Raw genomic sequence first — 27,232 nt, forward strand, 5'->3', positions numbered from 1 at the left:
ATCGATACAGCCAATAGCTAAATACACTTTAAATCAACCTGCGGTCTGCTCGTTGCCATCATCAGGCAGCACAATAGGGAATGTAGATGTGCCAGGAACTTTTGGCAAATGCGACAGTTTCGCATGCGTGCCCTCCCTGTGATTTGACGATCACTCAGTTTCACTCCCGATAACATGTCTATGCATCAGTACTTTTTACAATGCTTGCACATGTCATACCTGGATGATATTTTAACGACAACTTGGCCTTCATCTTAGAATAATTACTAGTATTGCATCCGTCGCAATAGCCGTATTCCCTCCTGTTGTATTCTGAATATTGCATTCAACGATTTGGGTAAGCCCGGTTAGATTGACGCAAGATTGGTGTGATGGTAACTCAATGATCTCTTACGAAAATAAACGGATGAAATACATATGTGAAGTTGTGTTTAAGACATTATGATTACCGGTTGAAATAGCATACTCCTGAGAGAAATTTCGTTGGTCCGTGGGTTCTGCATGGAGTGGTTTTTTGCCTGCGCCTATTTAATTTGTTGTGTTAATACACGCTCGAATAACGACACTAAGATGCGATAAGATGACAGACCATAATTTGAGAAGATTAAACCAGCAGAAATCAGACTTACTTTCTCTCATCCTAACTTCCAGATCTGGGAATCGACGGCGAGAAACATTTTCATCATCGGTCGGCTCAATCATGTGGACAGGGCGTTTTGCCGGGCACGTAGATACGCGCTTGCCTGCATTTGCTTCTCCGAACCCCGACAGCAGGCCCTCCCTGATGAGCATTTTCAAGGCCGCTCCAGCTACTTTGGTTGCTTTCTGTATCCAAAAGCACACAACAAGTATTGGAACATAATATTTGCAAAACGCTTGAACCGGTATAAACAAGTTAAAATCTATCAAAAACACAAAAAGGAAAGAAACATCCAAACCAAGTGCACAAACACAAATTTATGCAAACTATCATTCGTGTTATGAATGTGGCGCGGGGGCGACTATTACCTTATCACAATCAGAATCATATGAATCATTTTCTTCCGAGCTATCACTCATTATCTCTCTGTTAGGCGTCAGGCTATTGTCAGATGCGACACGACGTGCTCCATGACCTCCTCTATCAGCCTCATTTTTGGCATCTAAAAGGCGAGTCCGTACAAACTGAAAAATCAAAATACAGTCAGGCAACGAGTATTTAAAATATATAAAAGGTGCGTGGTGACACAATGTTCATCAAGGTTGTGTATATATGCATGAATTAGCTATACCTCGCGCAAGCCGTATTTGTGAAGAAGACTTGCCCTCCTATGTGTTTTGGTCGAGTTAATCATGACCTTCATTAGTGTCGGGTTGTACGCCGCCATGCGAGGCTCCTTGGTCCCATCGACTTGATCATTGATGCTACGGAGCAGTTCCATGTATAGAACATGCGGACGGAAAACTTTAAATACGCATGATCAAGTGTGCAAACGAATCGATCCGTGAACATACTAGTGTGTAAGCATAATTGCTCTTACCTGAAGGTACAAGAGACATCCCTCTACATGTACTTTAGTCTTCATTAATTGGAGATCCTGGATTGTGGTTGGAGCTTTTTGAAATATGAAGTCAACTCCGTACTGAGCCCATTTGTACTTCCTGATGCTTGAGACGTCTCTTATCGCTTCAAGGAGTTCCCTTGGCACGTCCTCGCATGGCGCTACGACTCTAGTGATGACGAACACGACGAACACACGGAGAAACATCTCATTCTGCGAGTAGTCCATCTCCTCCCCCGCCATGGATTCTATCTCCTTTAAGCATCGGTTTCTCTTGGCCAAGGATGCAAACTGCAAACAGCAGACAGAACATGCATGAGATGGCGGCTGTGATTAAATACAAGGACGAATTTACTACATGACTATGCTGCTATGTATACACATACCATAACCTTATCGTCCTCGCTAGGATCGCCTTCATGAGCCATGCATGGATGTATGATGATATCTCCCATTGGCACCCCCACAATCTTGCTGAAAGAGCTCGCATCTATCGGCGCTGAGTTCGAATGCCCGTCGACGATGACCTTGTCAGCGACATGCACCAGACTCACCAGGAAGGCCGAGAAGCGTTGATCTAGCTTGTCACACTCCGGTATCTCAAGAACGCCGTCAAACCCTATGGACCTGATCAGGGCCATCTGGTACGACAGCATTTTGGCGATCACACGGCGAAGAAGCTTGATGTTCGCGCTGCTGAAGTTGGTTTCGATCTTCGTCGGATCATAGTGGTAAGCCGACTCAACCATGGGGTTGCTCATCGCAGGGGCTTGCTGTGTCTATCTAGTGGATGCGTTTGACTGGAAGCTCTCGTTCGGCGATGCAACCGATTGAGACTGCATCTCTCTCCACTCACCGCGAGGTGCTCCAGTAGAGCTCAAAAGGATGGAATGGATGCAGGCTTGCGGGGGGTGGGGGGTTGCCAATGTATAAGCTGACTGACTAGCAGCCCTAAAGGAAAATATAGTTTTCAAATTGGGCCGGACCCTTAGACTTCTATAGCTACCCTATAGCTCTATGGTCAAGTCACTGTTCACGTCAGGATGCAGTTTCTCCAACGTAGAGTCTCACTGCCTGGTGTTTTCTTTTGACTGTTTTTGTCTCTTTGTACGTGCTCGTGAACTGGCGATGTCGGAGGGGCAAGCTGCGTAGCCAGCAGTCACCAGATGTCTATGGTTGCCTGCCAAAGGTTGAAAAAACGCCCTTTTGCATGTGGCTGTTGGACGCACCGATTCTCCACCCTGTGCTGTGCATGGCCAAGGCAGTCATATATAGCCCTCCATTGCCATGGTGACCATGCCTCACTCATCTATGATTAGTGCGTAGTACAAGTAGTACAACATGCCGTCAATCGTCATCGTATTCCTAATTAGCATATAGACAATCAGTATTGCATCCGGACCCTTCTAACCTGGCTTGTACCTTGGAGCTTGTGTGCACAGGGTGATTCGGCATGCGCAATCAATTAGCCATACTGCTAGAATTAATAACCCGACCTGGATCGTGCACGATGCATGGGTCTGCAAACGATGTCTTGTACAATTCCCATGTATGCAGCTTGTGGTCATCGATGTGCTATACCGTGTAGCACAGTACGTATTAGTACATATAGGGTATGGCAGATTTTTTTGAGCTTGATCGCATCAGTAGCGAAGTTGGTGCTATTCACGTAATGTCATTACCTACTCATTATTCATCCATCGCATGTTTTTTTACGTACGCCGCACGTGTGTTTTGTCATACATGCATAGTGACTGTAGTTTTTGGTTAGTTTGTGATTGTTTAAATAAGCATCATTTTCATCATGATATAGAAAAAATACTCCGCACACGACATGATTTTTTTTGAGGGTCTATGTTTTAAAACCAAAATTCAGTTGTAATTATTTATATGATTTTTTTGTGTAATATGAGTTGAATTGTTGCGTCGTTCGTCTTTTCCGGATGCATGGTTCAAACATGATACAACATGAAAATCCAAAATGTTTCGAGACAAAATTTTGATGCCGCCCTTTATCGGAGACCTGTGCCAGATACACTCAAAGCTGTCATTGATTATTCCGACATAGGGACTCGATTGTGGTAATGAAGTGCCCATCACGTCACGCACTAACGCATTCATCAGGAAAACCCTCCCTCATTGTTTGGAACGGTCCACTGCTAATCGCATAACCACCACCACCACCCCTCCCACACGCACCCCACCCCCACCGCTCGCCCCTTAGTTGTGAATATATTGTTGACTCGCAACCAAGTCACCGGTAACACGTAGCGACCGGTTGGTCCTATCAACGAACCCAAGTGGACAAGAGACGCCTTACTCATAGGGCTGATGTAGCCGGGTTACGGAATACTAGAACATGAATGTTAGAAGAATCACCACCCATCATAGTAATCATAAACCCGACAAAGGGGAAAACCTGCCCCCGTGTTTCTTGGTGCAGAAGAGGGTATGGGTGACCTTTCGGAAGTAGAATGTGGCCCAACGTGATGGCTGCCCGCATAATTGACTTTGCACAGATATAATCGGCATCGACCGAACCGGGGGGGGGGGGTGGTTATTTCAACGCGCACCACACCCCATATAATTGCATCAGATCCGTATCCTTCATCCCTCGGACACCATATAAACATCTCGGTGCCGCGGTTATTCACCAACGAGGTTTTGCATGCCTCCGTGAGTGTGCTGTGTGTGTGTGGGGGGGGGGGGGGGGAGTGGGAGGGTGGGTTGATGGCATTTACTGTGATCCTCATCTTTGCGGGTTATATGTATCGGGTTAGGAAACTGGGTGAACATTGTTAGTGTCCAGACCGACTTGTCTAAAGTCGGCATAACATTTAATTTATACTCACATCATAATCGGCTGCGATCCGACCATCCGTTCAAAATACATAACAACTATAAATTGATCGTCATGTATTTATATAAATATGGAATTAACGACACCATTCAAAATATACATATTAATAAAAACGACATCATAGCAAGAATGTATCTGCACCTCGTCACATGTGAACTACATGATCATAGGCGTTGATGTACCGCGCTTTATTTGCACACACTAACAACGAACCCTGATACAACGCTACACAGGCACACCAAATGGACCCACCCCATAACGATCGTCAGACCGAAAATGTAATGGTGCATTCGATCTTCTTATTTGACGAACACTAACACTGCAACGGCCAGTAGTATGCAGCAACATATCATCTTGATGACCTGCAAGCTCCCCTCTATTTCTCTTATTTGACGGTTGAGCTCCACCATTGCTCGTGCGGCTTCAGCTTCACGCTGGTTGTCCATTTGCGGCGTCACCGCTGCACCCTGGCCAATGCCGCGGCCCGCCATGCATGCATCCGCGTTGCGGATCAGGAATGCACGGAGATAGACCTTCTCGGACTTGAAGAAACCACATCCATCCGGTCTCCCCTGCAGAATCACAACGAAAATACTATTCTGTCAAGGTATAAATAAGTATGGAACCACATATGCATCAACAAACTGAATGTTTATAGCATCTTATCTAAAATGTGTGAGCACTTTCAAGATTGAGACCACTCACGGATCAGGGTGGATGTACATGTTTACCGTATAGTATGGGCATTTAGAATCGCTGCCCTTCGGTCTCAGGCCTCGTCGAGACGATCAATTCCACCTGTGTTCTTCCATAGAACGGACATGTGATCAGAGGCAACGGAGCGCCTGTGTTCGTCCACCTAGCGGACGAACTTGACGACATAGCTAGAAGCCGATCAAATGGTGCGATTCTGGATGAGTACCTCTATCTGCGTGGTGTGTGTGGATATATATATATAGCATGCTTGGTTGTGTATGATTGCATATGGGTTGTGCGCTCCGCGGACATGCATGGTATTTCTTTTCCTTTTGCAAAAATGGTATCTTGTCTCACGGGTGAGAATCTTTCTATCATGTCGATAAAGCCTAGTTTTACCCCCTTGTATTTTACCGTGGGCTGCCGACGTTGATGCAACGCCCCGCACGACGTATGCACATCCATGTGGCGTTGCTGTAGAATAAAAATAATGATTAAATATTTATATGGTTTAAATTTGGCGCACACGTACGAACCAGCGGGCCAAATGCTTCGGCTTCGACCCACACGCCGCATGATCTTTTTTACTCCTGAAATCTACTTTACCCCGTCCGCGTGCTGGCTTCTGAAAAGTTTGGCATCCGTAACGTCACCTTTGTATGCACGTATTACACAGCGGATGGATCATCTGTGGATTGTGTACGCACCCTTCACTCACGCTGTCATAGAAAATCAAAGTGCATCTGTGCGAGCTACCACCCGTGGTTCACCCTGCAATGATTCCAGCAACGCCAAGTCCCTAGGTCTGTATAGATTCTTCGGCGTATTCCAACACATCCCCTGCGTACTTGTTGTTTGTTCGAATTATGAGCGGGTTGGTTTTGTGTCCGTGAATGGTGCAAATGCTACAACTCAATAAAAATTATTTGTTTGCGTGACCATGATTATATCGCATATAATACGAGGATCAAATCGTATGATTATACGGAAGCTATTCGTAATAGAGCATTTCCAACAGACACCATACGGAGCCGCTTACTAAAAAAATTTACATCGCCAAAATAGCGTTTTAGCGCACCGGAATGCCGGACATCTCCAGCAGACGCCCAAAAAGTATACTGCCGAGCTACATCTCCAGCAGACGCCCAAAACTAATCTCACACGCCCGTGCCATGCTCGCCGCGGTCGTCATGGCAACGCGCTGCCGCCCTGTGGCCTGCTCGGCGCCGTGGGCGTGCCCCGCAGCCGTCATGGCATGGCCCGTAGCCATCATGTCTGTGGTCGTGCTCCTCCCCTGCTAGCCCTACCGTGGCCATGGCCGCGCCCGCGCCCCACCGCCCGTAGCCGTAGCCGTAGGATGGTCGGCCTGCTGCCGCCGTGGCCGTGGACGCGCCCGCGTCCCGCCACCCGTGGCCGCGGCCTGCTCGCCATGCCCGCGCCGCCCTTGGCCGTGGCCACGGCCTGCTCGTCCCGCCATGGTCGTGGTCTGCTCACCCCGCCGCCCCTGCTCGCCTCGACCCGCCGCCCCCGCTCGACCCGCTGCGCCCGCGTCCCGCCGCCTGTGGCCGCGCTCCTCCCCACGCACGCTGCTGTCCTGGCTGTGGCTGGCTGGCGGGTTGGTGAACGCACGCGATGAGGCTGGCAGGCTGGCACGCGCACGCAAGGAGGATGGCGGGCTGGCGCGCACGTGAGGAGGCCGATGGTAACCATGGACGCACAGTGCATTTTTTCAACGTCCGTAGTAAGTTTCAGCGCGCTGGAGCTCACGCCCAAAAAAAATACAGCTTCGGGTCCAGTTGCTTCCAGCACGCTGAACACTTTTTACAGCTTGCTCTATTATGCAACGTCCGTCTTGTTGTTATTTCTAACTCCGTGGGCGTTAAACTTGCGAATTTTTGGGCGTGTCACTGATATTATGCGTCCGTTAGATATGATCTCAATACAGTAACAATCGTGTTTCTATCCCACATCCCACAGCGGGTGCTTCATATACTCTTGGCGTTTTTTGCTACTGACGTCTCTGAAAAAGAGGTGGTATGCAGCACGGCACTGTGACGCCGGACCTCGCTGCCACATCGCGCTCCGCGCCTTGTCTCGGCTTGCGCGGCCCTGAGCGCGCTGCTCATCACGAGAGAACAGTGCCCCGCCGCCGGCCAATGCATGTTTGTGGCGCCGCTGGCACCTCCCACCAAGCAGTAAACAACAAAATAACATTGCAATCCACCTGCCAATGCATGCATGCACCCGTGAGCCCCCCGTGTCTGCACTACCATCTCTGAAACTCCTTAAATGGATGTGGGCGACCATTGCATTTGTACATCATTACGCATCGCATCGCACTCAGCCACCGCAGCACTTTCATAGTTTGTGGGACATGTCGGCACCTCGTCGCTCGTCGTCCGGACCGCGGGGCAGCACGCAAGGCCAGGACGTAGGATCTGGGAGCAACTCCTTTAGCTCTCGTCCTGCGGGTGCCTCTCAAGGCCACGCAAGCTCCCAGCCCGGACGCTCACGGCGATGGCCTGTAAGACATGATTGTAATTCCAACTCACCATGATGCACATGCGTTTTTGTGTTTGCTGTGATATAATCGGATCGTTCATATTATTCAGCTCGCACGTGATGACATGCTCCTGCCAGTCACCGTCAAGCTGTTAGGCGACGCATCTTTATGCACAAATGATGGCAATTGTCCTGTTAACAATGGATATCGCCCGTCAACTATAATTCCACCGTTCCCATTTTCGAATCATCCATTGGCACGCCAAAAAAAATTCTAATACCCAAGTTTTTAACCTTGATAGGTCACCTTGGTGGGACGTCTGATCACTCCATCTGCCACTGGAAACTCGTATCGATTTGTCCTGGATGATGGCACCGGCAGGATCGTTTGCACCTATTGGTACGTGGTGAAATATTCATATGTCCTTTTTCTCAAATTTGTTGTCTGCGTAACCTTGCTGTTCTATTGATTTCCATAGGTTAGCTGGGCACGGCGGAGACAATCGCATCATGAACATACCGTACGTCTCGATTTTTTACAATGTTACACATGTATATGAACCAACAAACACGGAACATTAATAACAAAAAGCCACTTGAGCATATTTATTGTGATAAAATCATATAATCACAAACGCTTCGTTGAATCTCGACTAGTGTTGGCAACTATGTGGATGTTAGCGGGCGTCCAGACGTGAACTCGAACACCCCTACAATCACCGTGTTCAGTTGCAGGTGAGCGTGATTTCACTGTTATCAATGGACTCATCTTTTTTGTTTGGCAAAATTCATTTTCTCACGCATTTGAGTACGTGCAGGCCTATTGCTCCGGATTTCAACCGTATTACACTTCACTTCCTGCAAACAATATATGCATACCTTGATCTATAGCGCATATGTTGAATATCTCCCGTCGTCTATATTTACTTAATCGTTGTTCCATACTAGATGAGATATATGTTCGCAAAAGACGTCTTATGTTTGTATTCTGTTTCATTCGAAAAATAGCCTCCCCCTGAAACGCTCGTTACGGACATGTGCAATTTGCTACGAGACTTCCTCGACACTGGGTATTTATCGATTTGATTTGTGATGCATATGATTCATACTATATTTACAAAATGCTAATGGATTAATTCCAATGGTTCATCATGCAGCGACGAGGGTTTACCGTTCTCATGGATTTGCACGGGCACCAGCTTCAATCATGTCATTGTTAGGTATTTTTCTCGTTGAAATGTCTAGAAACAAATTAAAGACCCGGAAAACGAAATGTAACATGCAACTAACATTATAATGTGTTGTTGGATATCCTTGTATCTCGAGGGTTGGCCACGTATGACCCTGCGGAAGACAAGTATGGTTTACCATGAAGTGTATTCATCATTGTAGACTCCGGACAAAGAGCACGCGGAACTGATTCGTGCTATATTGAGTGGAGTTAATAAAGAAAATGATGGGGGGGGGGGGGTGTCCGCACAGCGGATCGCCTGATAGCATGTCCGGCGTCGTATCTCCATCGCATCAATGTTGTTTCATGTTAAACTTGTGTTTCGTTATTTAATCTAACGTTATGTAGGGTGTATCAATGGTCATGTGTGACCGGCTTCTAAATTGCCTTGTATCGTTATGTTTTAATGTCTGTCTTATGCCTTGACTCAGTTGCATGTTAGGTGTATTCAGGCATCCTGCGCGCTTGGGGTCAGTTATGGGTTGTAACGTTTTTTCTTGTATTATGAATAATGTCGAGTCTCTGCAACTAGCCTCATCTATTGTTTCTATTGGTCATGGTATGTTGTTCCAACCGATCGAACCAGATGCCGGACGTCCTAAATGCTAGTAAGGCCTTAGCTAGAGACCAGCGCCCAGATTCGCATCAATGGTTGTTCGAGCCAAGAACCGGGACCAATGGTTGTGGGCCAGGAGCGAGACCCATTGGTCCCGGTTCGTGCCTAGAACCGGGACAAATGCGTCCATATGAAGAGGGACCAATGCTCACAAGGCCCCAGCCGGCCCCCTGGCTCACGAACCGGAACAAATGCATCCATTGGTCCCGGTTCATGGAAGAACCGGGACTAATGAGCTAGCCAGTCCCGTACGAAAGCCCTTTTTCTACTAGCGTGACTGAATCAATGATGTTCATATATTTAGAATACATATTTCAACACCAACACATCTTCATTATTATGTATGGTAGATAATAATTGTTATTGATTACCCTAATTCAAAACCGAAACCGTCATGGTACTCCGGTTTTATTTTCGTCCGGTCTTAATTTCTCCACCTCCCACCCCCTTCCCATAGTTTTTTTATCTATTGGTTTATTTCTTCACTCCACTCCAAACTTTCAGAAATCAACTCTTTCCTACATCCGAAAAAACATTGGTCCAACTTTCATATCTTAACTAATTTAGTTGTCACCTCTTATTAATGCGGTATTGTTGATGAAACAAAGTAATTACTTTTCGGGAAAGAAACAATGGATTCAAAAAAAAAAACAAAAAATAACCAGGTCAAAGAATTCTTTTTGTGAAAGTATTATCTTCCTAACTAAGGTGTTGTGGCATTGATGGTTTGTTGGTACGTTGTTCATTAGAACGTTCATCCTCCTCTCGAGTTTGCTCATTCGTCAATCTTCCCTAGATAATGGAGCATTAGAATAGAACAAAACATCTATGGAACTACTACGAGCAACTAGACTTATAGCTTCAGATGGTGGCCTTCAAAACTCCTGCGAATGCACCCTTATAGTGTCCACGCATGTCCGCGTTCAACCTTCACTTTACACGGAAACCAACAACACACCGGTGAGCATGCGGCTCCACCCGTGCTGCGTGGCGGCACCCAGGGGGTCTAGCCAAGGAGCACCTCCGGCAATGCTACATGGGTCGCGATCAAGGGGTGCGCTGCCGGATCGGAGCGCGGGAGGCGATGAGGGCGATGCTTGGAGACAATGTACTCTGTCAGCAGGTGTATAGATGATTAGATGTGTATTAAGTAAAAATTCCATTAATATAGCTTTTTTTTATTTGCAGGGGACGTGAATTTATGTAGCCACGTTTCTTCATACACCAATGCGTGGAATCAGTTTTAAGAGAGTTACTGTTGTCGTTTTTTGTATGTGAATAATATATTTATTACTCGGTAAATATTCAATGACGTCTCCAATTAAGGGATAGTTGCTCTATACGTGGCATACACTGCCGTTTTATGTGTATTAATGGGGCGTTTCCTATACACACAACACCTAAATACACACAACAGTATGACGAGTGGCCCCGTCCACGATGGTCCCTGATGTCATGCAAAAAACTGCAGTAGGAATCGCGTGCGCTCAAGAATCTTGGACGGAAGGATCCGGAACACCCCCGCGCGTCTGAGCCCGCTCCTATTCCCCCAAGAACGCGAGCGTCCGCCTCCATATCCCCCAAATAACTCGTCCTTATCCATTGACGGGAGCCGGAAGGAGTCTGAATCATAACTGGCGGATGGAGTGCGAGTACCTCGTCCTGCCCGGATCCCAGGTATGCGTCGTCCTCCTTGTGCCTCCGCTAGATCTGATAGTCTCCTCTGAGTAAGAAAGATTCATTTTTATGCCTCCCTACACCAAATCCAATCACTATCTTCCCCCTCAATATCCGGTAGTTTCTGTGTCTATGTGATTGTTTCTCAACCTTAGATATATTAGTACATGCGAGGAAGGAAATATATGGTTCGAGTGTGATGGGCATTGGTGTAGAGCATTGGATTTAGGATCCGGTGCGGCGCTTATTCGGCCTGCACCATTTCATAAAACTTATGCATGATACTATCTTTTCCCCCAGAAGCAGATGTATTTCTGATGAATGTCGCATTTCGGCAGAAAATGCCATACAAGTTTTCAACCATGGTGTCCGACTGATCATATTTCGGTGTACTCAACTATTTGTACTTTAATAATACAGTCATGACACGATTTTTTTTATACAATCGAAAGATCATTGTTGCAAATAAGGGTGTGGCTCGGCTTTGTAATTGAATTCCCGGATTCAGCGTATTATGGACATGTTTTAATTTGTTTGTATCATTAAAAAATGAGGATGCTTTCAATAAAACATTCATCTGCGCAAAATAATAGTTTAATCCAAAAGATATGCGGTGCTACATCCAAGATTAAGTTTCAAGCAACTGACATTTTTTTTATTTCTCTCACTGTATGCTTATTGCAAAATTCGGTAACCTTGATCATGCACTCATACATATAAACTGACGCGAGCGGAACGTTCGAAAGCACCTATGTACGTTTATGAAAAATCTGTTATAGTATTATAAACATCTGTTATTATTCATAGCAGCCATTTGAACATGTTTTTCAGAACTATTTCCTGTATATTTGCTTACTTTCTCAATACTTAACACGCAGGACATGGTTTGCCCGCATTGCAAAAACCCCGCCTGCTGTGTGTGGAGATCTCGAAGGACCGCCCTGCCACATTTCAGTTCAAATGACAACCTTCTATTGGGTTGAAGCTGTAAGACGGAACCATCATGTCGTTGTTTAGCGAGATTTGTCCTTGCATATGTTCCACGATACGATTGACACTTTGGCATATTTTGTCCACATTTTTTTGCAGTTTGTCCCGTGCTGCAACAGGCGTGTGATCCCGGCATGTATTAAGCATCTGCGGTCTATTGCTGCTAGAGAGAATAAGGCCATGTGCAAGACATTCTTTGTAACCAGAGAACTACCGGAGTACGAAGTACTCCTTGATCATGGGGATAAGAGGACCCGGATTCATGGGGGTGGCTGGCATAGGTTCCTTGATGAGTATGTAGTGCGGCCTGGCGACATGGTGTATATCTGTCTTCCTCGAGGCAATGGAAGGTTTTTTGTGGATGTCGAGAGGGATGGCATGAGGCAGACACCGCTCCCTTATCTTGGTAAGGTTACCGCGCCGAATCCGCAAAATATGTGATATGTATCATTTTATGGAGCATTTTACCTTCATTAAGAAAATGTGAGCAATCTTATATGTTTGATGTTTTGCCTAGCTTTGAATGGCCTGTCACTCATGAAGCGTGAGCTCGTCGACAGTTGCGTGTACACCAGGGGTGTACCTCGGTTTGAATATTCAGATATGAAAAAGATGATCAGATGCGCATTCGGCGTGTTGGACGACGTATGTTGAATTTTTGTGCACAAGATGAATGGAGTTGATGTTAAAGACGGCTACATGGTTAGTGGAAATAGACCTGTTATCCTGCTATATACACTTGTTGATTCATAATTCAAGGTCATCTCATTGCTGATCGCTCATAACCTGTTATTGTTGTTCACAACGTGTTATTGTTGTTTGCATGCCGCAGAGTATCCCGAAGAAAGCCGTTGACATCATCGAGAGCAATGCGGGTGTCTTGGATAATTCAGGGGTCATCGTTCTGCATGATGATGTGGGAGGTCATGTAACGACATCGTTCCAGAAATCTAAAGATGGCAGGCTTGTCATCCAAGGAGGTTTTCGGAAGTATGTCGTAAATCTCGAAATGAAGGAAGATGATCTTGTGGTCATCACGTTTCACAAACGTGCCGGGTCTGCGTCCATGACCGTCCGGGTGTGCAACCTATCTTAAAACACCCATGACGTGCTAGTGTCTGTTCAGGGCAAACTAATAGTCCCTCTATGCTACCTCGTATAATCGTGGAGCATTTCAATGCTCGTTCTATTGGGAACCTTATTAATCTAGAACTCGTATCCCTTTATGTGTGTCATGAAACCGTGTGACATTTCCACCTATGCTTATCCGTTGACTATAACTCCGATCAGTTTGCATACTTTTTACCAGTAGCGATCTGATATGCTTTGCTAAGAATTAATTTCCCACCGGTATCTGTTTTGGTTGGATACTGCACGCGCACTAACATTAATGGAAGTTGTGATTTGGACTACGACGTCAAAAATCATCCCTACATGATAACGGCACTTATGCTAGGTTGAACACTAGTATATGGCCCATAACCCTTCCATCCATATTGTCGTAATATGCATCATGTGCCTGTCACATGTGCCCGCGCATCTTGTGCTTGGCACGTACCGTTTCGCAGTTGAGCCCCGTCCGTGCCTACGCTTCTTGTACCTTGTACATGGCACCTTGATTACTCTTCTTGTACCTTGTACATGGCATCCGGATCACTCGTGCATGGTACACGACACGTGATTGTAGAACACTCTGCATGGACGTGATCGCAATGCGAACCCAAATATGTGCCAGGTACAAAGCCCACTTAGAGACTGTTGCGCATGTGCCACACATGTAATGTAGACGTGCCAGGTACATGATACCGATTTGACTCTGATTTTATAAATCTATAAAAACGTAATTGTGTGTTGTTGATTACAACCAACAACGTTCACATATTCAAACATAAATAAGAACCATGCAACTAGTCCTTCATGTCTTGACGTCCATAGCAAACCACTTATATATTTGGCCATCTCTGAGTACCGTATCTCATACTAACCTTTGAAACCATTCAGTGGTTTGACAACATAAATAAAAAGGTCCAAATAGCCATTCTAGTGCAATATCATACAATCACTTGGGTCCCAAGCATATACGGGTTTGTGCAACATGTGCCCCCTAATAGACATTTGCCCTTACGTTCGCGTGAGACTCTAAATTGTATCATTCATCGATAGACTCGATGAACTGACGTGGCCTCTTTGCATTGTTCTCCTTGAGATGCAGTATGTCGTAAAGGTAATATGATGCAATAGAACTGTCGTCGTCCTGGATATGATTGTGAAAACATGATCAAAGACAGTATACATATAGTAGGAAAAAAGATTCATGAATTTTGAACCTGTGAAATCCTACCCTATGTTTTTTTGGTCTGAAAAAAAATCTAAATCAGCATACTTACCACATGAATATTATCTATGTCTTGGTCGTCGATGATGTTCCTGCAGAAGTTCATGGTATAAAAACCAGATAGGTGCATGCAATGATGATGCATAGAAAACGATGATTTTCTGCAATCACAGAGCATTCAACGGGTATAGCTTATTCATATATAAATAATTTCTTCTCCCGACCGGAAACACTTGTGACCAGAATGGATGTAACTAGATGTATTTTGGTTCTAGTTACCACATGCTGAATCCATTCTTTTTGACGTGTAATTACCGTCCTTAAAGCAAGAGAAACCATTACATTTCATTGATTACCTTTCAGACACTTGACGTTTAGGGAGTATAAACGCCGGTTCTAAATCGCCGAACCCGAATTCCCATGATTCAAAGAATGTTTTTGCAAACTCGGTCATAGCATTCTTCAACAGGTTGCAGTTTCGCATATGTAACTGTTTGATTGCTCCGCCATTCTCCAATGATAGTGTCGGGTCATAGATGAACACCTTCTTTTTAACTGTATGTATTGCGTAACATACCCAAGCGAAGCTGACGTAGGCCAGAAACATAATTTGCATAGCAATTAAAAGTCCGTTGAACCAAAAATTACTCATCTGTACGTTCGAACGGAAAACAATTGTTTGCTTGCAGATCAACAAGTATACGTTCTGCATACCAGCACACAATTCGGTATATCATAGGTGATATGATCTCCAATGAACTGACCCCGAATGGATTTATGCTGACATGGAATATCTCCTGCCATTACACGCATCTTCCATAGGGATTAAGATACAAAATGTAAGAATCTCACAGGCAGAAAATACACTTGCCGGACTGAAAAACTTTTTTTATTTAAAAAAGGTGTTTCACACCTCATTCCTTTAATTAAGACTACCAAAAAATGTTGCGACATGTTACCATGAGGTCAGCCTCCATGTAATGTTTTAATCTGGACATATTCCGGCCTTGGACACCTCTGTCGTCTATCTATTTAAGTCTCCAAATCATAAGGCTAAAAATGTCATGACCTACATCTACCTTACCGTAGAAGGAACTCTTCAGCTGGTCTGCGGTCACCTCTATGTAACTTGGTGTATGGTGCATTATCCACACGCTGTACAGTAAAAAAAGAGGACAAAAGCTTAAGTCGGCATTCATGAAATATGATGTAAACACGAGGTATTGCTAACAAATTACTTGACATATGATGCGAGAACATCTCCCATCAATCGTGTACTCTAAAAAAAACTTTTAAAGTTGGCAAGAACACTTATGTCTTACCATTTCTCTGCATGCGATTCTTCCATACTTGCTGCGAGGCAGAAAAAAAAATCATCTATGACCTTTTTGTCATGATTTGCCAGAGCAGTGATGCATGGCTCTGCCGTCATGTTTGTGTGTGACACAGTTCTCTTTTTGACCACAGGCGAGTTGCTGACGTCGAAATCCAGAGTCTTTGCGTTGAGGTTAATAATGTCCATAAACCTTGTGTCCTTTTCAAACACAAAGTAGTCCTGAATAATCTTATCAACGGATGTAGGTGAGGACGACCTTGTCTGCTCACTGAGGTACCAGTAGTGAGGAATAGAGCCAGATACTGAACTTGCAGGTGTGCCCAAATTGTCCAAAGGACATGTGCCGGGTGTGTGTGATGACTGATTTGGTCCTTGGCCATCAATACTCCCACCCGCGATGCCATCATTCCGCCACGATACGCAAGATGATGTAGCACCTTGTGATCCATTACTAATGTCGGCGGCGTCCCCGTCCGACATAACTCTGCATAAATCATAACCACCGTCTTGAAATCTGCTACCGACGGACGTATTCTTGCCCACCTTGGGTGATGGTGTGAAATCCAAACCTAAATCAAAACTCGGCTCATTGTCCCAGCAGACTGTGGTTACACGATTCCTAACATCCATTGTGTTACCCTCAGTCGTACTAGCCAGTAGGTCGGCCACGTTGAGATCGACATCCAGCTCAGAATTAGACCTCCGCCCCCAACATGTTGTGATGCTACTGTGTTGCTTGGTGCATCGAGATCCACACGAGGGCGTTTATTTTGCGCATGCTGAATGCAAGCGTCCGTGGTCCTCTTTTCTGGGCTGCTCACATCTGTGATCCAACATATACAACTTATGTCGACAACGGTCGAGGTTTACACACAACTACACATACAGATGTAATGCAATTCAACAAAGAAAAAAAACTACGCGCCTGATATGTCCTAACACTTACCATCATAAGCCGTAATAGCTTCCACTATTGACGATATCATGGCATTGTTGTCCCTATTTATTATCGTCGGCCCGGATGTATGCATTACACCCTTATTACGTGGGCCGATGTTATCGTTCAACATCCTATAAATCTTCCCATAAAAACTTGTATTCATAACTTCAACCTGCTTCATGATGCTCTCCTGGTGTGCTTTGAGCTCTTTATACAGGTTAAGTTTAGCCTGCACACAGATCAGTCGTGTGGTTTCAGAAAAATGTATGTCATCAACTAGAAAGGATTGACTCTCTGACATCGCACGCGTATCATGTGAAACAACGTTGCGGTCAGTAATTTCACCTGATGCGTCAATCCCATAGCATCACAAATATTTGTTGCACATGCCCAAGCATCCTCCTGTTGTTGAGCTATATCTTCGACATCTGCCCTGGAATATGCTGAACTAGCAGCATCACGTGGCTGCGAAACAAAAAAAAGTAGAAAAAATTGATGAGTATGCTGTATCTACGAAGTTGCAATGCTAATCTGGATACTAAACTGGTCTGGGTGGAGACTTACTTCTGAGATGTCGAACATGACATCTCCGTTCTTTGTTGAATCCACCGGCCTTTTGTCTGCATTGATCATAGCTCTAATTTTATCCGCGGTGAAAACTTTTATTCTGGGGAAGACATCATGTTTCATGCTTAAATCGCCCAACTAAATGCTGTCTAGATAGAACACCTGGTGAACATGCCAAAACAAAACAACAACATAGGTGTTAAAGAACTCGCCGTTTATCAGTTGCATATATCACAACATTAGCTGTGTGCTGATGAAGTAATGAGGTATTTGAAACGGCCTAACCTGTAGGAAAAGTAGACATCCTGTTATGTTCGACACCGTGGCTTTCCTATGAATATCTTGTTTCATCTTAACGGCTGCTGCACATAGTACTTCGACAATATAACTTCCCCAATTGAACTTATCCAAGCTATCCGGGTCGACCAGTGCGGGCCAATAGTCAGTGTAGAAGTAGTCGTTCTTGGCTGTTGGTGCGAATACATGTGTCATCATGAATACGACGTATGCAGTTTTGAATGCAGCCACCTCTGTTTGTGACATCTTCCCCTTATAGTCACGTGACAGTATCGACTGTATGCTCTTCAAGCTTCTTATATCTTTGTTCTCTATCCCCAAACGACCACACAAGTATGCATATACAGTCTCACTTCTGTCAAGAGTTTTGTCCATGACATCTGTTCCCGCTGTCGGGATTCCGCATACCTTCTCAACATCACTCTCATTGAACTTAAAAACCCTACTCGGTCCGAAAATAATGGCTTGTCTGACCTCATCCACCATCCCTAGAAGCCAAACCATATGCCTGACGCTTAATTTGTTGATCAGAGGAATGGATAGAGTGCCACCCCAACCCATAGAGTTAACTATGTCTCGTTTCTGCTGGTCAAACTATGATATAACAGAGTAAACCTTCTGGACTGAACATCTGAATGTAGGGCCATTATTTGCGTCGCCCCTGTCTTATTCGTCCTCTTCAACTATTGTGGGCAGTTTGTTGAGCCTGCTATAGTTCTGCACATTCAGAGCCTCGGGTTAATGTATAACTCTACTATACGGGTAAACAAAAACTTGTGGTTTCCCAAGTACTGCTGTTATCCAACAAACATCCTTGGCGTATCCCCCTGTAACAAAAAATGCTAACTACAAAACCTTGACACTCCTATAATTGCAAAAGCAACAGACACTAGCACCTGTTCCATCCAATCCAGGCATAATGTGCGAATCAATTTGCATCCCCGTACCCTTTCCCAGTAGCAACAGACTGAGATTCAAAAAAAGATTACATGCCATCTTACCTGCATAATGGCTGATTACTAACGAACACCTGACGCCTATTGTTGCCCCAAAACCGACCCTGATCTGGCCTGCAGAACAACGAGATCCATGAAAAAATCTTCATCCTGATATGTGCCCAATGCCAAAAAAACATCCCTGCCTGCTAAGTAATCTATGCGCATAGCTGAAATAACATATTTACCTAGGGTAGATCCGATCAATGGGGGGCGGCGCGAGACCCCATGGTCTCCGGCGGCCCAGCGCTGGATTTCTCCGGCGGCCCGCCCCTCCCGACGCCTCCTCTTGCACCAGCCACTCCTGCCTCCCGCAAGGATTTGGCTTCAGTTCATGCTCTACCTTCCTTACATCCCCCTCCCTCGCGCCCTGCTCATGCTCCTGGAGGTACGAGTGGGGACACAGATAGCTGGAATCACGGGCCGCCTCCCCTAGAGTCCGACAGTGGTCTGTCCTTTTCTCTAGCTGAACAGTACCCTATGCTATGTAGTAGGTGTATCACGGGCAATGGTACTACTAAACAACTGGATGTAACCGTGCCATGTCTATCTTACGGCAGTGGATGACACTTATCCCGATGTATATGGACAACCCAGATAGGCGGGCCGGGGTGCACATGCTCTATTTTATATTTTCGGGAGATGCCCAAGGGATATGGGGCGGCGGTCGTCCTCTTCATCTTTGTGTATGTGGCGGTCTTCGTGTGGTCATGGGGGGCGCTGGGATGGCTGGTGCCGAGCGAGATCTTCCCTTTGGAGGTTCGATCGGCAGGACAGAGCATCAACGTGTCGGTGAATATGCTCTTCACCTCCATCATTGCACAGGCCTTCCTCACTATGCTCTGCCACATGAAGTTCGGACTCTTCTACTTCTTCGCCGGTTGGGTTGTGATCATGACCGCCTTCATCGCGTTGTTCCTTCCGGAGACCAAGAACGTGCCCATGGAGGAGATGGTACTCGTCTGGAAGGGACACTGGTTCTGGAGCAGGTTCGTCGGAGATGACGACATCCACATTCAAGAACCTTGAACGGAGATGAATATGACATATCATGGAAACCTCATCGTAGATGACAACATCCACGTTCAATATCCTATTAAAGCATCTTCAGTAGTTCCCTCAAAAACGTCTTCATATTTCCTATAAGTACGTTTTAGGGGTCTGTCAACAAAGTTATTGGATTTGAATTGTGTGCGGCTGAAACAGTTTCCCTATAAATTCGATCTTATAATCTGTTTTTCCTGCTTCTATTTACACAAATGCATACATATCTAGACAAGACCATTTCGTTGAGTATATGTGTTATGTGCATATTGTGTATTGTGTCCGCCTCCTAATCCTTGTATAGTTGAGATCCGTGGCCCACCTTTGTACATCACCGCCGCCACCCCCCCCCCCCCCCCCCCCCCCCCCCCCCCGCCTCCCGTGCCGGTCGCCGCCGCCGTTCGCGCGCTGCCCGCGCCGGCCGCTGCTCCCCCACAGCCGCGGCCTCCCTTGCCGCCGCTGCCTCTCCCTCCTGTTAGCGGCTCACCCGCCGATCCCATCCGATCGATCTAGCCAGCGAGTAGTGCGTGCGTGTATCGACCAAGCTAGTTGCTTTGCTTTTCTACGTCAAAATCCATTGACCTCTATGCTTGCTTGCTTCTTTTACTTTGCTACGTATTGCGCTGCACCTTTTTCCCGATCCGCTGCAGCCGCTAACTCCAGCCGCCACCCGCGCCCCCGATCCGCTGCGCCACCCGCCAGCTTCCGCCTGCCACCCACCGCGTGACCCGCTACCCCGCGCTGCATCTACCCAGCGTCGCCTGCTACCCGGCCCGCGCTGCATCGCATTGCATCGTCCACTGTCGCCATCCGAGCGCCCGCTGACTGAGTCATCAAGCACTGCGCCGCTCCACCTGTCCAGCTGCGTCGTTGCTTCCGTAACTCGATCGATCGCCCGACGCCGACCACCGCTGCCCAGCCGCCACCGTCGGACCGTGACGACGTCCACCGGCCCGTCCACCGCCGACTTTGCCGTCCGGCCTCCGGCACTACAAGAATCTGTTAATTTGCCGTCTGTGGATTACAGATGGCAAAAACCTAAAAACAGACGGCAAAGATTTTGCCGTCAGCAGCTGACGACAAAGTCAAAGTCGGCAAAGAATTCTTTGTTGTCAGCATTTAGTCGGGCAGACGGCAAAACTCCATATTTTCCGCCAACCGGAATAATAGCATACGACAAAGAAAAACAACTTTGCCACTAGTAGAAAATAGGGCTTTGGTCCAGGCCAGGTCAGCCCATTAGTCCCGGTTCAGTCCCGAACCGGGACAGTTGGGGGCATTTTTCCCGGTTCGTGAGCCCAGGGGGCCGGCCGGGCCATGTGGGCCATTGGTCCCGGTTCATCTGGACCTTCTGGTCCCGGTTGGTGGGACGAACCGGGACCAATGAAGTGCCTATATATAACCCCTCGCGTAAGAGCAGAGCACACTGCTCTGTTTTTTTCTGGCCGAGGGGGAGAGGGCTTGGTGGTGCTCTAGCTCACCTCCTATGCACACACGGTGTTCGATGGAATGCCCGAGCCACACTACTTAAGCTTTCTCCTCTCCAAGCTCGACCTCCAAACTCCATTTCCCACAATATTTGTCTAGGTTTAGCCGGTCCGTCACGCCCCGTCCCCATCTTCACCGCCATCGATCACCCGCGCCGAGCTCATCGCCGGCACCACCGTGGTGAGCCTCTTGTTCTTATCTTTTTTCTAAAAGGAAAAATATTCTTACTTGTATGTTTACATAGATACTTCTATTATTTTCTTACTTTTATTATTGCAGCTTATATAGTGCGATGGTTTTGGTATCCGCCCCCGTCGGCCCTCGTCCTGTCTATGATTCGGATGTGGTATATATATTATCTTTATAACTATTGGTTCATTTATTGTTTATGAAAATTATGCCGACCAACTTGACATAGATTTTATTTATGTAGGATGTATGTGAATCGGAAATGCCAACCGACCCTATTGTCGAGAGGTTAAATTTAGTTGAAGAAGAAAACAATTTATTGAAGGAAAAAATAAAAAAAATTGAGGAGGAGAAGATGATATTGGAGTTGCATGTTGCGGATGTCGTCGATGATCACAAGATCAAGATGGATGCAATGCGCTTGAAGATTAGAAAGATTAGAAAATATGCCATTCATACCGAGGCTTGGTATCATTATGCCGTTGGATCAATTGTTACCTTGGTTGCGATTATGATCGCATCTGTTTTCGCATTGAAATGTTTTACATAGTTTCAATGTATGGTTTAATTAATTAGATGCTCTGGAGAGCTATATGTTGTTAGATGAGAACTATGTATGCACCGGGACCAATGAAGTGCCTATATATAACCCCTCGCGTAAGAGCAGAGCACACTGCTCTGTTTTTTTCTGGCCGAGGGGGAGAGGGCTTGGTGGTGCTCTAGCTCACCTCCTATGCACACACGGTGTTCGATGGAATGCCCGAGCCACACTACTTAAGCTTTCTCCTCTCCAAGCTCGACCTCCAAACTCCATTTCCCACAATATTTGTCTAGGTTTAGCGGTCCGTCACGCCCCGTCCCCATCTTCACCGCCATCGATCACCCGCGCCGAGCTCATCGCCGGCACCACCGTGGTGAGCCTCTTGTTCTTATCTTTTTTCTAAAAGGAAAAATATTCTTACTTGTATGTTTACATAGATACTTCTATTATTTTCTTACTTTTATTATTGCAGCTTATATAGTGCGATGGTTTTGGTATCCGCCCCCGTCGGCCCTCGTCCTGTCTATGATTCGGATGTGGTATATATATTATCTTTATAACTATTGGTTCATTTATTGTTTATGAAAATTATGCCGACCAACGTGACATAGATTTTATTTATGTAGGATGTATGTGAATCGGAAATGCCAACCGACCCTATTGTCGAGAGGTTAAATTTAGTTGAAGAAGAAAACAATTTATTGAAGGAAAAAATAAAAAAAATTGAGGAGGAGAAGATGATATTGGAGTTGCATGTTGCGGATGTCGTCGATGATCACAAGATCAAGATGGATGCAATGCGCTTGAAGATTAGAAAGATTAGAAAATATGCCATTCATACCGAGGCTTGGTATCATTATGCCGTTGGATCAATTGTTACCTTGGTTGCGATTATGATCGCATCTGTTTTCGCATTGAAATGTTTTACATAGTTTCAATGTATGGTTTAATTAATTAGATGCTCTGGAGAGCTATATGTTGTTAGATGAGAACTATGTATGCACTTTGGTTTTAATGTGATGATGAACTTCTATTAATTTGGACAATTAATTATATATAATGCACGCAGATGAACCGACAATGGATGTACGGTGACAGACACACCTGCGAGTACATTAAGACTGTGCATGAGTTTCTCGATGCGGCTGAGGCAAACAAGCAGAATGGTTTTATGTGTTGTCCATGCACTGAATGTGGGAATACGAGGTCTTACTCTAACCGGAAAATCCTTCACTCCCACCTGCTTTACAAGGGTTTCATGCCACACTATAATGTTTGGACGAGGCACGGAGAAATAGGGGTTATGATGGAAGACGGCGAAGAAGAAGAGTACGATGACAACTATGTGCCCCCTGAATACGGTGATGCTGCAACGGGGGGAGCTGGTGAAGATCAAGAGGAACCAGACGATGTGCCCAATGATGCTGCAACGGGTGAAGCTGCTGAAGATCAAGAGGAACCAGACGATGTGCCCGATGATGATGATCTCCTCCGGGTCATTGTCAATGCAAGGACGCAATGCGAAAGTCAAAAGGAGAAGCTGAAGTTCGATCGCATGTTAGAGGATCACAAAAAAGGGTTGTACCCCAATTGCGATGATGGCAACACAAAGCTCGGTACCGTACTGGAATTGCTGCAGTGGAAGGCAGAGAATGCTTCGGCTGACAAAGGATTTGAGAAGCTACTGAAAATATTGAAGAAGAAGCTTCCAAAGGATAACGAATTGCCCGACAGTACATACGCAACAAAGAAGGTCGTATGCCCTCTAGGATTGGAGGTGGAGAAGATACATGCATGCCCTAATGACTGCATCCTCTACCGCGGTGCATACAAGGATCTAAACGCATGCCCGGTATGCGGTGCATTGCGGTATAAGATCAGACGAGATGACCCTAGTGATGTTGACGGCGAGCCCCCCAGGAAGATGGTTCCTGCGAAGGTGATGTGGTATGCTCCTATAATACCACGGTTGAAACGTCTGTTCAGAAACGAAGAGCATGCCACGTTGATGCGATGGCACAGTGAGAACCGAAACAAAGATGGGAAGTTGAGAGCACCCGCCGACGGGTCGTAGTGGAGAAAAATCGAGAGAAAGTACTGGGATGAGTTTGCAAAGGACCCAAGGAATGTATGGTTTGCTTTAAGCGCGGATGGCATTAATCCTTTCGGGGAGCAGAGCAGCAATCACAGCACCTGGCCCGTGACTCTACGTATGTATAACCTTCCTTCTTGGATGTGCATGAAGCGGAAGTTCATTATGATACCAGTTCTCATCCAAGGCCCTAAGCAACCCGGCAACGACATTGATGTGTACCTAAGGCCATTAGTTGAAGAACTTTTACAGCTGTGGAATGGAAACAGTGTACGTACGTGGGATGAGCACAGACAGGAGGAATTTAACCTTAAGGCGTTGCTGTTCGTGACCATCAACGATTGGCCCGCTCTCAGTAACCTTTCAGGACAGACAAACAAAGGATACCACGCATGCACGCACTGTTTAGATGACACTGAAAGTATATACCTGGACAAATGCAGGAAGAATGTGTACCTGGGCCATTGTCGATTTCTTCCGACCAACCATCACGTACTTGCTATGGTCAATGATTTACACGTAATCTTTGGAAAGGGTCCCGGTGGACTAGCTGTTCCGAATGACGCTGAGGGACACGCACCCATGTGGAAGAAGAAATCTATATTTTGGGACCTACCCTACTGGAAAGACCTAGAGGTCCGGTCTTCAATCGACGTGATGCACGTGACGAAGAACCTTTGCGTGAACCTGCTAGGCTTCTTGGGCGTGTATGGGAAGACAAAAGATACACCTGAGGCACGGGAGGACCTGCAACGTTTGCACGAAAAAGACGGCATGCCTCCGAAGCAGTATAAAGGTCCTGCCAGCTACGCTTTTACGAAAGAAGAGAAATAAATCTTCTTTGAATGCCTGCTCAGTATGAAGGTCACGACTGGCTTCTCGTCGAATTTAAAGGGAATAATAAATATGCCAGAGAAAAAGTTTCAGAACCTAAAGTCTCATGACTGCCACGTGATTATGACGCAGCTGCTTCCGGTTGCATTGAGGGGGCTTCTACCGGAAAACGTCCGATTAGCCATTGTGAAGCTATGTGCATTCCTCAATGCAATCTCTTAGAAGGTGATCGATCCAGAAATCGTACCAAGGCTAAGGAGTGATGTGGCGCAATGTCTTGTCAGTTTCATGCTGGTGTTCCCACCATCCTTCTTCAATATCATGACGCACGTCCTAGTTCATCTAGTCGACGAGATTGTCATCCTGGGGCCTGTATTTCTACACAATATGTTCCCCTTTGAGAGGTTCATGGGAGTCCTAAAGAAATGTGTCCGTAACCGCGCTAGGCCAGAAGGAAGCATCTCCATGGGCCATCAAACAGAGGATGTTATCGGGTTTTGTGTTGACTTCATTCCTGGCCTTAGGAAGATAGGTCTCCCTAAATCGCGGTATGAGGGGAGACTGACTGGAAAAGGCACTCTTGGAAGAGACTCAATAATATGCAGGGACGGATATTCTTGGTCTCAAGCACACTACACAGTTCTACATAACTCTACCTTGGTGACCCCGTATGTCGATGAACACAAGAACAGTCTGCGCTCCAATCACCCGGAGTAGTGCGACGACTGGATTACATGTGAACACATCAGGACTATCAGCAGTTGGTTGGAAACACGTCTCAGAGGTGACAACACTGTTTGTGATGAGTTGTACTTGTTGTCCAAGGGACCATCTTTGACTGTATTGACTTACAAAGGATACGAGATAAATGGGAATACATTTTACACGATCGCCCAAGATCAAAAGAGAACCAACCAAAACAGCGCTGTTCGCTTTGATGCAGCAACCGAGAGCGGAAAGGACACATATTATGGTTACATAGTGGACATATGGAAACTTGACTACGAACCTGATTTTAAGGTCCCTTTGTTTAAGTGCAAATGGGTCAATCTGTCAGGCGGCGGGGTACAGGTAGACCCACAGTACGGAATGACAACAGTGGATCTGAAAAATCTTGGGTACACTGACGAACCGTTCGTCCTAGCCAATGATGTGGCACAGGTTATCTATGTGAAGGACATGTCTGCCAAACCGAGAAAAAGAAAAGATAAGGAAGCGAATACATCATACGATGAGCCAAAGCGCCACATAGTTCTTTCAGGAAAAAGGGACATCCCGGGAGTGGACGGCAAGACAGACATGTCTGAAGATTATGAAAAGTTTCATGAAATTCCTCCCTTCAATGTCAAGGCTGACCCAAGCATCCTGATAAACGATGAAGATTATCCATGGTTACGGCGCAATAAGCAAATGACACAAGCGAAGAAAAAGTGAAGACTTTCTCCCACAACTATTATGATGATACCATGCCAACTTTGTAACACACGAACATGCCACCATTGTCCGTTTTGTACATGCACATGCTATGTGGGTGAAATTATGATACCATGCCAACTTTCAACTTTTTCAGAGTTCATTTGAAATGCTTTAATGTCTTATGGTTCGGCCCTCATAATACCATTATTCAAATTTTAACTATTCAAATTTGAAAACTAATGGCACTAACAGAAAGTTTATAATTTTTCCTAAAACTTATGGCACTAACAGAAAGTTTATAATTTTTCTAAAACTAATGGCACTAACAGAAAGTTTATAATTTTGCTCCTCGCCCCTGGCCCATGACCATTAGTCCCGGTTTGTGCCACAAACCGGGACTAAAGGGTTGGTCCTCGTTGCGGGCAGAGTTTAGTCCCACCTCGCCAACCAAAGGGGGCTCACACCGGTTTATAAGCCCTTCCCTCTCTGCCTTGTTGAGCTCCTCTCAAAGTGAAAATAGATGCCCTAATAGAGAAAAGTTTAACCTAAATTCATAGTGAATTTCTCTGAAATTCATAGAAATTTACTATGAATTTAGGTTGAATTTTCTCTATAAGCGCATCTATTCTCATTTTTTAGTAAGTTAATCACAAACTTGTGATTCACACAAATTTCAAAGAATTCAAATTTTAACTATTCAAATTTGAAAACTAATGGCACTAACAGAAACTTTATAACTTTTCTAAAACTAATGGCACTGACAGAAAGTTTATAATTTTGCTAACCTAAAAGCAAACAGAATTAAAAATTAAAGCAAAAGACAAAAGAAAATAAATAATGCAAAAAACAAATAAAAAATAGGAAAAAAAAACTCTTTTTATAGTAAAGTTAATCACAAAATAAAATAAATAAAGCAACAAAGAAAACTAAAAAACTAAAAAAGTGTTTTCAAATTTGAAAACTAATGGCACTAACAGAAAGTTTATAATTTTTCTAAAACTAAAAGCAAAAAGAATAAAAAAATAAAGCAAAAAACAAAAGAAAA

At 45.4% G+C, this 27,232-nt stretch overlaps 1 protein-coding gene and 1 pseudogene across 1 annotated transcript; one reads left to right on the top strand and one right to left on the bottom strand.

The window, feature by feature from the left end:
* LOC125549239 overlaps nt 1-19,612 on the top strand; it is a 32,123-nt pseudogene extending 12,511 nt beyond the window's left edge.
* LOC125549240 lies at nt 15,777-18,982 on the bottom strand. Its single transcript, XM_048712700.1, has 7 exons — nt 18,772-18,982; nt 18,590-18,658; nt 17,577-18,305; nt 17,289-17,453; nt 17,070-17,189; nt 16,731-16,953; nt 15,777-16,607 (listed from the first exon to the last, which is right to left on the bottom strand). The coding sequence occupies exons 4-7, from the start codon at nt 17,412-17,414 to the stop codon at nt 16,393-16,395; spliced, it is 684 nt and encodes a 227-aa protein (XP_048568657.1). The 5' UTR covers nt 17,415-17,453; nt 17,577-18,305; nt 18,590-18,658; nt 18,772-18,982; the 3' UTR covers nt 15,777-16,392.
* Nucleotides 19,613-27,232: the final 7,620 nt, after the last annotated feature.

Source organism: Triticum urartu, chromosome 3, assembly GCF_003073215.2.
Source record: "Triticum urartu cultivar G1812 chromosome 3, Tu2.1, whole genome shotgun sequence".
Taxonomy (NCBI): domain Eukaryota; kingdom Viridiplantae; phylum Streptophyta; class Magnoliopsida; order Poales; family Poaceae; genus Triticum; species Triticum urartu.

What these genes read in the sequence shown, in the direction of transcription:
- LOC125549240 (XM_048712700.1), bottom strand. Translation starts at nt 17,414, where the DNA reads ATGAAACATGATGTCTTCCCCAGAATAAAAGTTTTCACCGCGGATAAA. An exon ending in TCATGTTCGACATCTCAGAA is followed by an intron (nt 17,190 to 17,288) that starts GTAAGTCTCCAC and finishes TTTGTTTCGCAG; the next exon opens with CCACGTGATGCTGCTAGTTC. An exon ending in AGCTATTACGGCTTATGATG is followed by an intron (nt 16,608 to 16,730) that starts GTAAGTGTTAGG and finishes GTTGGATCACAG; the next exon opens with ATGTGAGCAGCCCAGAAAAG.